At 32.6% G+C, this 12111-nt stretch overlaps 2 protein-coding genes across 2 annotated transcripts; one reads left to right on the top strand and one right to left on the bottom strand.

Moving 5' to 3' along the window:
* Positions 1 to 3849: 3849 nt before the first annotated feature.
* On the top strand, positions 3850 to 6790 carry LOC141659108 (DNA-directed RNA polymerases II, IV and V subunit 9B). The gene is made up of 4 exons (XM_074465861.1): positions 3850 to 4000; positions 4106 to 4181; positions 5320 to 5478; positions 6464 to 6790. Exons 1-4 carry the CDS (start codon positions 3972 to 3974, stop codon positions 6542 to 6544), a joined length of 345 nt encoding a protein of 114 aa, XP_074321962.1. The 5' UTR covers positions 3850 to 3971; the 3' UTR covers positions 6545 to 6790.
* A 2331-nt stretch (positions 6791 to 9121) lies between these two features.
* LOC141661010 (scarecrow-like protein 23) lies at positions 9122 to 10732 on the bottom strand. The gene has a single exon (XM_074467990.1). The coding sequence runs from the start codon at positions 10730 to 10732 to the stop codon at positions 9122 to 9124; it is 1611 nt and encodes a 536-aa protein (XP_074324091.1).
* Between the last annotated feature and the right edge of the window lie 1379 nt (positions 10733 to 12111).

Below are 12111 nucleotides of genomic sequence, written 5' to 3' on the forward strand. Positions count from 1 at the left end.
TCATATATATCTACATGATCAAAAATTTACGCCACTTATGTACATCCAAAGTTGACCTCATAAAATAGAGCGGTGGTATTTAGAGGCAAGTTGTGTTACCTTTTTTATTAGTACTGCATTTCTTGAAGTGTGTAGCACTGGTGGAATTTGATGAAGGACCAAACGGCGTTTCCACATAACTCTTACATAAATCAGATTTTTCAGAAAGAACACTCATGTCGTTGTTCACTACACATTACAACAAACATGCAACTGTCATCATTGTATAATTCACACACACGAGAAGAACGCAAATATGAAAAACATATATTCCACTATTTTAAGCAGTCTAAACATATATTCCACTAACTGGTATCATCCAAATATTACATGGTGGCGATCTAACTTCATGATGCGGTGACATTTCATGAAAAGAAGATTCCAGTCGCTGAGATTTTGACCTTATAAAATTTTCTTTGTCCACTGTACAAAGCATAATTAAGATATTGAACAAATGTTTCATTTTAAGATTAAACCAAAACACATGAACAACTTACCTATACCCGATAAAGGTGACGTTGACTCTTTTTCCTTTGAATAGTCCCTCATGAAAGATATATCATAATTCCCTATAAACGGTGATAATTACTTAAACACTTACAACAAAATGAAGCAACAAACTCATGAATTGCAATAACTTAAATTACACTCACAAACTCTAGACAGAAGTGAGTTGCTGGTAGGTTCAATGCCTGTCTGTAAAACTTCACCTATCATTAAAAAGTTGAATAAGCAACATTTGTCATGATCATAACTCCTGATCATAAAATACAGTTATTCAGTGCATACATTAAAAAACAATGACAGCCATGATCAATATGTAATTACATATGACAAAAAATACAGTCGGCTGCGGGTGAGAATTACCATCATCATGACTAAAACTTGAACAACTATTACATTTCCTTAATAAAGCAATACAAAATCAAATTACAGACATAAACCGTAACCACTTACACGACCTAATCACTTTAATTTGAAATTCAAATTAAGGGGGAACAATGTAAAACGCAGATTATGTATATATATTATATATATTGTAATCAAGTACAAACTAACCAACACAAACCCAAGCTCATGACGCCCCGAAACGTAAGCATCAGTTGGAACATAGTTGGAGAAATGAGCTCGATTTAGGGGAGTGAATTACTAATTTGAAGTCATGGTTGGAGAATTCAACAACTTCTACTTGATCAAGCCGACAACAACTTGGATGACTGCCACGTGTTCTGTGGAGAAGTATGTATCAGTTCAGTGTTGTGAAATCAGTGGAGAATACGTATGTATGCGGTGGCAATGTACTGTTATTTTTTTTTGGGTTGAGGGGCTTGTGGACAATTCATCTTGAAACAGCTTTCACGCAATATACTTTTAAGTAGATATATACCCTAAGCTAAAAGTCCTATGTTGTAAACATTATAGAATATTTGAATCAGTTTACCTCTCGAATGGCACTGTCTTAGTCCATCTCACTATATTTATCATATTGTTAAATTTTTAATAACAAATTCATTAAAATAATGTTATTTCCAACGCATTAAATTTGATGTAAAAGGACAAAAGTGTCCATAAAAGCACATACAGTAAAAATTCCATAAATAAATGTTTGATAAATGAATAAACTTAGTAAATGGATATTTTTTTCCGATCCCGACTTTGGAAAATGAGCTTAATGAATAATCTCGCTAAATGCATACATGAATTGAAAAAATTAAATATTTATAGGCCATATTTAAATATAAATGTATAATCACAAGATTTCGAATAAATATTTATATTGATATAAAAATATGAATACATTTAATTCAATAAATGCTTTTATTTAATTGATCATTATTAGTTTATGATTATAATATTAAAATAAGATCTGAAATATATATTTCATTACAGGTGACTTTGTAAATATCTTACATTTTAATATTTTACACAGATGGGGTGTATTGTTCAAGTACTTTGTACGACATAGGTTACCTAGTGTTTCAAATATATGTTCTAATTTATAATGTTAAAAAAGTGAAGGTAATTAAATATCACTTAAATATTATAAACATAATAAATTTTAGGTAAATTTGAATATAAAATGTAATAAAGAAATTATAAAAAAAATCTGAAAATAACATTTAAAAGAATAAATATTTATTTGTCGATTAGTTTAGTTCGGTAGAGCGTGGATCTCCAAAATCTGATGTTGTAAAATATTTATTAATTGATAAGTAAATAATTTCTTTAAATTAATATATATTTTTGGTATCAAATGTATTTATTTATCGAGTTTCTACTGTAAATAGCATTATGTGAGGGCATTATACTTTTTTTAGTTCATTATTTTCTGAAAATAAAAATTCTACTATGAAAATAACATTTGTCATTGCGGGACGGTGTTCCTAAATTCGGGAATCGGCATTGTTTGGTGGATATACCTTTTAGTGATTGATCAGATAATTGATGATTAATCGGATTATTAATCGAAGCAATTTAAATAAATAAATAATAATATATAATTTTATATAAATTTCATTGAGTTCTCATAAAATTTACAAAAATAATATCACATATAATTAGTTCATATTTAATATTTAAGTAATTTATACATATTTCTTTTATAATTGTTCTATACATATTAATTAATACTCACTGCACACTACTTACTAGTTAGAAATTTGGTAGATAGTGTATATAAACTATATATAAATTCATGATCCGCTAAAATTAGTTATATAGCAATGAAATACTAGAGATAAGAGATGTGAAACGAATGAATCGATAAGTACATTTTTGGAAAAAATAAGAGTAATTTATTTGAACAAACTTGTTCAATTATCAGAGATTAGGATTTATGAGCATATTATAGTCAATATAAATCATTATAGAACTATTCAATATTAATTATTATTTTGAATTCAAATTTTCTTTTAAAAACATTTTTTTATAATTAATTTTCACACTTTCACCGAACTAACTGATTTTTAACCCGAACTAATCGATTTTTGATCGACTCAGCCGACTTTTGAACTAATTTTTAAAAGACACACTTTGACCCAATTTTCGATTAATCGAGGAAGGACTCGTCTGAACTTCGATTAATAATCAGAATAATAATCCGATCCGATAAAAATCCGATTCATTAAGAAGTGCATATGGATTTTTACTTATACGATCCGATAAAGAACCGATCCGAACTACTAAAATTATAAATTTATAAATTATATATTTATAAATAAAATTTAACTATAAAAAATCAATATAATTTATATTTATATGTATCAATATTTTTAAAATTAATTTGTTATATTTTCACATAAAATATCATTTTATCATATTATAATTTCTTCAACACAACATATGCCATCATATTCATATTCTAATGAGTGAATTATTTTGATATATAACGTTTTATTCGCAATTCACAAAATTTCTCCATTTTAATTTATAAAATTGTTATATATAATTAATTTTCATATTTTTCTCAAATTACATATTATTATCTCATTCTTATTTATTTTATAATTATTTTAAACTCAAAGTTTTCACATGTTTTCAAATATCTTTAATTTTCACAGCATCTTTAGCTGTAATATATTTTTTTTGTGCTTAATTTTTTTTTTATTATTATTATTATTATTATTATTATTATTATTCATCTCAAAAATTTAAATTAATCCGAAGGTCCGATTTGATAATCCAAAATCCTAATAAATTTGGATGTGAATATAAATTTAACTAAATAAATAAAAATTTAACTAAATTCGATCCAAATCCGACAACAAACCTAAAATCAAACTTATTTCAAAAAATTTAACCTCAAACAATTGATTTTAATATATGAAAATATTGATTCATCCCAAAAGGGTTGTATTCAGCCGACAACTGTGAATTCAAAAAACAGGAGAAACATCTGGGAGTTGGGAGTATAGTCCCAAAGCCTCGCAACCATGAGTACCATGAAGTTCTGCCGTGAATGGTCAGTCACTTACATACTTACATACATGTATTTGTATCTATCTTTCTATTTTCTTGGATATAAATGATAATTTTTGTTTTTGGTTTAATTTGTTGGGTGGAGCAGTAACAATATATTGTATCCAAAGGAAGATAAAGAGCAGAAGATTTTACTCTATGCTTGCCGCAACTGCGATCACCAGGTCAGTTCTTCATTTATATGCCATTCTTTAACTTTAGGCATTTCTTTTATGTACATAATAAAACCCTAGTTTTTTTTAATTGGGTTTTTGTTTTTTAATTCATATCTACTCTCTTTTAGTGTATCTATTAGCTATGTTGTTAAATCAGGTCCTTTCTTTTTTCTTTTCTGTATATAAAACCCGAAAATTCCCTTCTTTGCAAATTAGTCAAGTGAGCTTTTTTTTTAAATCTGTGATTTTTTTTTTGTATTCAGTAATGTTATTTAGATTCTTGTTATCGACTAATTTGGATTGTGCATGTGTTTGATTTATTACTCAGGAGGGGTCTATGTTAAGGTCTTTTTGTGTATTAAAAATCTTCAAGCCATCTTGTTGGTTTTTTGACTTTAAGAGAATTTATGTTTCTCGTTGTGTATTAAAAATCTTCAGGCCATCTTGTTGGTTCTTGTTTGGATGTTCTTAAGGACATCTCAATTATTAAAAAGTATTTAGTGTTCGCCTTATTGCATTTGGTAAGTTGTGCATTGTTACTAGAACTTTCGGCTAAGAAGCAAGGATACATGTGCAAAAGGGGATAGTACATGGATTCAACTAATCGGAGATTTGGGTTTCGAATACACGGCTTACATATTAATATAATAAATATGCTAGTAGAATCACATACATTATATAAGCAATTTAAGTTAAAATATTTGTTTTTGTAGTATGGAATTCATATAAAGGAAAATTATGGTCGGGATTGTGCGAGTATCTGTTACCGGGGTGTGTTAGGTTACGAGGATGCGTTGGGTGACCCAAGTACGCATACTTTCTCGACTTCCAGTGATTAATTTGAGTCAGCAGAATAATCTAGCTAAATTCTTTTACATTATTCCTCAGAATACTCTGAGATACTATAATTACAATTTTTTGTTCATAAGTTGATGTTTTATTCCTGTTGCCGCTAATGTTTATGTTAGTAATTTCTGGCTAGAAGCATGCAATAGGGTGTTTTAGGCAAATGCTGGTTAGTTACTCTTTTACTATAGCTTTGTAAGTGAATGCATTACTTCCGGTCTTCATTTTTTTGTTTCATATTTACTCGAAGATTGTGAGGTCATCTTGATTTCCTGACTCCTTTTTGTTCTGAATTGTTCAGGAAGCTGCAGATAACAATTGTGTGTACAGGAATGAAATACATCACGCTGTTGGGGAGCGTACCCAAGTTCTGCAGGATGTAGCTGCTGATCCAACTCTTCCTCGTACAAAATCAGTCCGTTGTTCTGTATGCAACCATGGGGAAGCTGTTTTCTTCCAGGTTTGGTTATGGAGTGCTGCTATTATAATTAGCTTAATATCTGTCAAGCTTAATGCTTCCTATTGATAGCACATCAATTTTATTCTCTAGTATATAGAACATTGTCATCCTGTTTTAGAAATAGATGGCTTCACTTAGTAAGAAGTGTTAACATATATATTTGGATTGTATACTGCATCAGTCTAATCCTGTTCACTGATCTTTCTGTTGTTGTTTTCTTCTTTCTCCTATTGTTTCCTGGAATTTAAAAGTCGTTTGAGCTTGCTTTCAACCTTTCGCAGCCAAATTCACTGCTTCAAGTTTCAGTTCTAATATATTCTCATCGTCGTGTTCGATTATTTGGCGGAGAGTTTTTTGACATGCTTTTATGTTATTAAGAAGATTATAATTGCTGAAAACACTATTCAGAGTCATTCTTATGGCATCTGGTACAAAAGTGTTTTATCCATATTAATTAAGACAATGTTACATGTGGTTGGATAGAATGGAATGGAATGGAAAATTGTGAACAAAACTGAAGTTGAAAGAAAAGATATAGGAGATAAGTGTCAAAAAATGAGAACTGAAATTGTCTATGCCGAGGTTTGTGAAGAAAATAATTAAGAGGAATTAAACATTTGTATACAGAATTGTGGGATGCAGCTCTATTTAAATTTGTATGATTGGGGTGTAGTGAGGAATGAGAATTGTGAATATTTTGTTTGGTAATTAGAAATAATGAATATTTACCTACAAAATAGTGCATTTTTATTTCCAGTTTGATGTTAATTCACTCCCTCCAAATAGCCAACTAAACAAAGCGTAAGATTTTTAGGTAGTTTGTTATGATTGGAATCCATTCTTTACAGAAATGAGCAAATTATAGCTTTTGATCAGGCAGTAGCATAAAGACCATCTTGAGTCATCTAAGAAGATATAATGTAATTATCAAATTATTTACAATTAATGAACGAGTCCACTTATTTAGCTCTTATGTTTTGTGCAGGCAACTGCTAGGGGAGAAGAAGGTATGACACTGTTCTTCGTGTGCTGCAACCCAGTTTGTGGCCACCGTTGGAGGGACTAAAACTGTACGGACAGCCTCTAATGAAGGATATTGTAGGCTTTATATGCTGTTGAGAAAGCTAGAACATTGTAATTGCAACTTAGCTTTTATCACTGCAGTTCAGTTGTGCGGTATATCGAGCATTCAAGGAACTCATATGTTACATAAAGTCCTGCAGTTGCAAACTCTATGCTAACGTAGTTTGTTATGGATTTCTTGCTGCAAGAAATGACACGGGTTAGGTATATATGTTATTTTGTTTTCCGATGAATGTGTTACATGTAGAACAGAGCTTTTGATAAACATGCTAATTTAAAAAAATTATGGAAGCAAGCAAAAAAAAAAACATAACTAATTCTGAAAGCAACCAACTGATCCATGATTGCAAAAAACACGATAAATTATTAAGCAGGCGTTTGCACTACAATTCAACTTAAGAACCTCTATGATCAGTCGGTTAGTCCGATTTATGTCATGCATGCCACATCACATAACTTAAGCAATTAAAGATTGTAAGAATCTATATATGAGACTAGAACAAGAACAATTACTAAACTAGTTAGGGCACTTTTTGAAGTATAAAGAGAAATTCTGACAATCTATATTCAAACGTGTAAACAATGTTCTCCACACGTTAACTTTTACGTACGTATCTACTTCTCCTTTCCTCTTTCTCAGCCATCAGGATGTTCTCTATTGCACCACCATATTTTATGCATTCTAAGATGTTTCTTGCTTGATCATCACTTAAACAATCTTCCACACCACACAATCGAAATATGCACCATAATACAAAACAGCAAACACACTTGAATTCATGTTTGCCTCATTTTCAGCAACAAATATCACACAAGGATTAATGCTTCTGATCACTTTCATTAGGCATTCTAATCTATTCTGCTGGAAAATCATTGTCCATAGAAGCAATGGTGAGTAGACACCAAGGCTTTCATTGCTGTTCTGCTCAAATGAACTTGCATCAAGATCTACCATGTCTGATACCATTACCACATTGTAAGAGAATGACAAGTTCATCGATACTGCAAAAGTTTCGAGCCACACACCTGTCTTTTCTATTTCGGATTTTGATTTTGTTCCGACTGCAGTAATCTTCAGATGTTCAACTGGACTTCATCTTTCCCGTATTATTCAATGTCAATCTTCCGGTCTTAAGATTAATTCTTGGTCGCAGAGCTTAAGTGAAATAGTAGACTAGTGTTTGAATAGGGTTTCCTTGAGCACATGCGTACTCATCACACTGGTTGAGGAGCATGATAGCTCGCTCAAACTGCTCTTCATCTACTTTCTCAGCTGAAGCTAGAAGGTGCTTGATGACATGAACATCTGTTTCCGTGTTATTCATGACAGAGTTTGTTCTGATGCAAGATGATATCAGCATCCCTGCACTCTTCTTTACTATACTATACTCATGGATCCGTCTAAAGGTCCACACTCTAACTATATCTGACAATAACACATGTATAATATTGTTTTCCATTGACCTTTTAATGACACTCACAAACAACAAAAACTTTAAACAGGTAGGTCCAGTGGCAATTGCAACAAGACTTGGTTTAACACAAGTGTTTAGAGACACATAACCCTAACTTTGTCCATATTCTTAAACAAAATAAAAAGAGTGCCATGTATAACATGCTTAGTAAACTCTATCATGGCTGCAATAGTACTTGTTTTCCAATACTAGTTGTAACATGCAACCAAATACATCCATATACAGTGACAAATGCTGTTGATTATTTCTCATTTCTCTCCATTTGTATTCTGTTGATAATATGGTAAGGATAGATAGATCCAACCAATTATAGCATTGTATTGGACTAGCTCTTATATATCTCAACATCAATGTAATTCTTTTGCTGGGACAATTGAACTTGTTCCCTTTAAGATGCTACACTACTTTCTTCGTTCATGATTCAGGGGAGGAAAGGGCTGTGCACTGATTTAATTCATGTCACTCATAGCAAGGACAGCATTCATGTTTTCCAAGCTTCAGGATATGATATTTTTTAAGTGTAAGCTTGAGTTTACTTGCATATATGGAGTCTAAGGCTATCAAAGTGTGTGGACATCTAAAACAAAAGTATATTAGGGTTAGTTTGAGCCTATAATGTATAGCTGTAGAACATATATGAAAGGGCCAACAACAAAATCAATTCCTATCTTAGCAAATATCTCGTTCCACTCTCAAAAATCTGTTATGTTCAGAGACATCCTAGCTCATACAAAATTTGTTAACTAAATTGTTTTACATTAGTTAAACACTAATGTATAAGAGTAACAAAGAGCCTCCGGATGATTAAAGACAACTTACCAGTTCTAATTAGTCTAATACAAATCTTTTAAGCACAGGTCTTTGTTGAAGATGAAGGATCTGCATCAAGAATCTCATAGTGGTGGATCGATCAATGAAAACAAAACAAAGGACAGTCTTACAATCTCATTCACAGAATCCACTTTGACTACAGTTTTAAATACGTCAAATAATTGCAAACACTATGCACAGAAGTTATCAAAGAGTTCTACACAATCATAAATCTTTTATTAAACTTACCATGTATGTAAGTACCATCATATTGATCATAAGAATTCCCAAGCAGAAAGAGAGACAAGAGATGTTCCTTTCCAACCAATAATTAGACTTTTCCCATCCATGTCAAGTGAGCAAGAAGCCCCACAATTAAAGTTCTTAGCCACCAAGCCTGCTTGATACAAAGATGATCTGCTGAGTTCCTTCTGCACCATTTCAAACTGACGGAAAAATGAGACCCAGACGCTATTCTTCACCTGTCGACTTGTTCTTCCCTTTCCCTCAGCAGCTACTATATTTTGCATACCATGACCTAACAAGGATTCTGTAGTGTATCTGACCGGATCATCAGGATGCATGGTATCTCCAAAGCAATCAAAATGTGTACCAAAGAAGAAAAGCGCTTCAACAAAACGATTCACAAAAATTGGTGAATTGTGGTTTACCTCTGTTTCAGCGACCACCATCACAGAAGGTTTAATAGTTCTAATTACTCTCATCAGACATTCAAGTCTATCTTGCTGTCTAATCATGGTCCACAAGAAGAATGGTGCGTACACAGCAGTAACTTCATCAGGGTCCAACTCAAAAAGATTTTCATTAAGATCTAGAATATCAGCCACTTCAAGTACATGGAAAGAGAATGACAAATTAATGGATTCCGCAAAACTCATCAATTGTTTACCTGTCTCTGCTGGTATCATGTTTGATTTGGAACTAAGCGCAGTTATCCTTAGGTGCTCAACAGGACATGCATGTCGACTTGCAAGATCTTGTATTAGAATTGAACTATGTGTTCCAAATTTTATATCGAGATCAATCATATGAATTTTTTTCGCTTGAGCTACATTTTCTATTATTGCTTGCATTGCAGTGAATTGCATAACTTGACAGAAGGGTAATTTTTGGTGAAGTGAAATGCTGGCGGAGCTTGATTTTCTCAAAGTTTCCTCAATCTCAAGCGATATCATCTTTGAAGTTGTTACTCCCATTTCTAAGTCAATCCTGTGATGAAGTGCTGCAGAGAAGTAGTACACTAGTCTCTGAAGAGGGATTCCTTTAATGCAAGAGTACTCGTTACAATAATTTAGGAGGTTGCTTGCATCCTCAAACTGCTGTTCTCCTATTTTCTCAGCTGAAGATAGCAGATGCTGTATAATGACAACATCTTCACTCTTCTCATCAGAAGGGCCTTGACTTGGCTCTAAGAGATCGTCAACTTTTGAGGATCTTGATCGAATCATCTTTTCTCCTGCCAACCTTATGATATCATTAACTGATCGACCACCCGGCTTAGGGCATGCAACATCAGAGCCAGACACCTTGACTTGCACAGAATTCTGTCCTTGAGAGTTGCTTCGGCAGTTGCTTAATATCTTGAATGATGATAAAGATAGAGGCGAAGATTCATCATCATCTGGAGAAACAAATTCTAAAATATCCGAGTGGATGTTTGTAAGCATTTCACATTCTTCTTGACTCAATTGGAAGGGAGAAGGGACACTGCTAAAGCATAACTCCTCAAATCTCTCAAAACCCGAAAAGAGTGATACCTGCTGCTCTTGTTGAGATGCATGATTTCCTGAAATATGAGACTGTTCACCGATATTCTCCTCAGGACAGTTCTTATTATTGACGACCAGACCAAGAGACGGAAACATTTCTTTCGTTCTTTATAGGGGAAACTGCTGGAAGAGCATCGTTTATTAAGTAGTCTGGTACATTCAATCAACGAATGTGTCCAGCAAGGCAACCAAGTTTTAGTGAAAACATAATGCTCTTACATGCCATTTATATTATTTTTTTCAGGACGCCAAAATTCCATTCATATATACCTCATTTCCAGTGATGAGTATATATCAAGACAGCAACTTGGCAGATTGACATTACAGATTATACCTGCCGCTTTGATTGAGAACATCACAACGATGTAAACAATCATTACTGGAATATATTGTAAGTAGAAAAACCGGCTAAATCGACATATTAAGTAATCCTTGCGTTTCGTCTTATCGATGAGAATTAAATACAACAGTATTTTGTTCTAAGCTGCTTTCCATGCCATACTTAAATCTTAAAGAAACAAAGTAAGTTCAATAATGTACTTATTGATTTTTGGCAAATCGAAAAGGTCACTTTTAGTTATCTATTTATATACACGCATAGACATGTATTAGTCGGGTCTACATAATAACTTAAAGACCAAGAACCTCAAACTTCAATCTGAAATTCTAGATTACAGTATGTTTGGATGTCTATGAAGGATCTCGTTGAGTCCTGTTCACAAGGCATTCATAAATTTCTAAAAGTTTGTGTACTTTGTTAATGCATGCAACATGTACACGCACTAACTCAGGCTCGTAAACTATTTGAATTTGATTTGACAATAATCGAGCCGAGCTCGAGCTATTCGAATAATTTACTGAGCGGAGCTCAAATTTCATATTACTCGGTCGGTAAGGCTCTTGATCTGATCGAGTTTGAGTTATTATAGTTTTTTTATCTATTATTATATAAATATTCAATATTTATATATATATATATATATTATGTATATAGTCGAGCCAAACTTATTATATTCGAGCTTTTCCAAATATTTAGTAAAGATAAGTCAAGCTTACGAGTCAATCTCGAACATATCGAATTTCGATAAGGCGCGTTTCGAGCTTGAAATTTATGGCTCGTTCGAGCTCGAACTAGAACTCCAACTCGAGCTTGACACTGTTCGACTCGCCTCGTTTACAACCCTATAGTACACGAGATGTCATTCACACAACGGAAACAGGGCCAAGGGCATCTCTGAACACAAAAACAAGAAGATTCATTTACAAGGAATATATGAACAATCTCTGCCCCTTGTCACGGACTTAGAACTCCCTTAGTTCAATCGCGCCGACATCTTAACTCTTGTCTCCCCTTTAGATCTACTAAGTAAGCTTTTCTATCAAACTAAGTGAACACACACAAGAACACTTAGAGTATTTGAAGAAATAGAAGAACTTTTATTAATAAGAGCACTAGTGTTTACAAGTGAGAGCTT

This window comes from Apium graveolens, chromosome 5, assembly GCF_009905375.1.
Source record: "Apium graveolens cultivar Ventura chromosome 5, ASM990537v1, whole genome shotgun sequence".
NCBI classification, from domain to species: Eukaryota; Viridiplantae; Streptophyta; class Magnoliopsida; order Apiales; family Apiaceae; genus Apium; species Apium graveolens.

Bases quoted from the DNA above. Each gene is read 5' to 3' on its own strand.
- LOC141659108 (XM_074465861.1), top strand. From the start codon at position 3,972: ATGAGTACCATGAAGTTCTGCCGTGAATG. The intron at 4,001-4,105 runs GTCAGTCACTTA...TGGGTGGAGCAG, and splicing joins ATGAAGTTCTGCCGTGAATG to TAACAATATATTGTATCCAA. The intron at 4,182-5,319 runs GTCAGTTCTTCA...TGAATTGTTCAG, and splicing joins GCCGCAACTGCGATCACCAG to GAAGCTGCAGATAACAATTG.
- LOC141661010 (XM_074467990.1), bottom strand. From the start codon at position 10,732: ATGTTTCCGTCTCTTGGTCTGGTCGTCAATAATAAGAACTGTCCTGAG.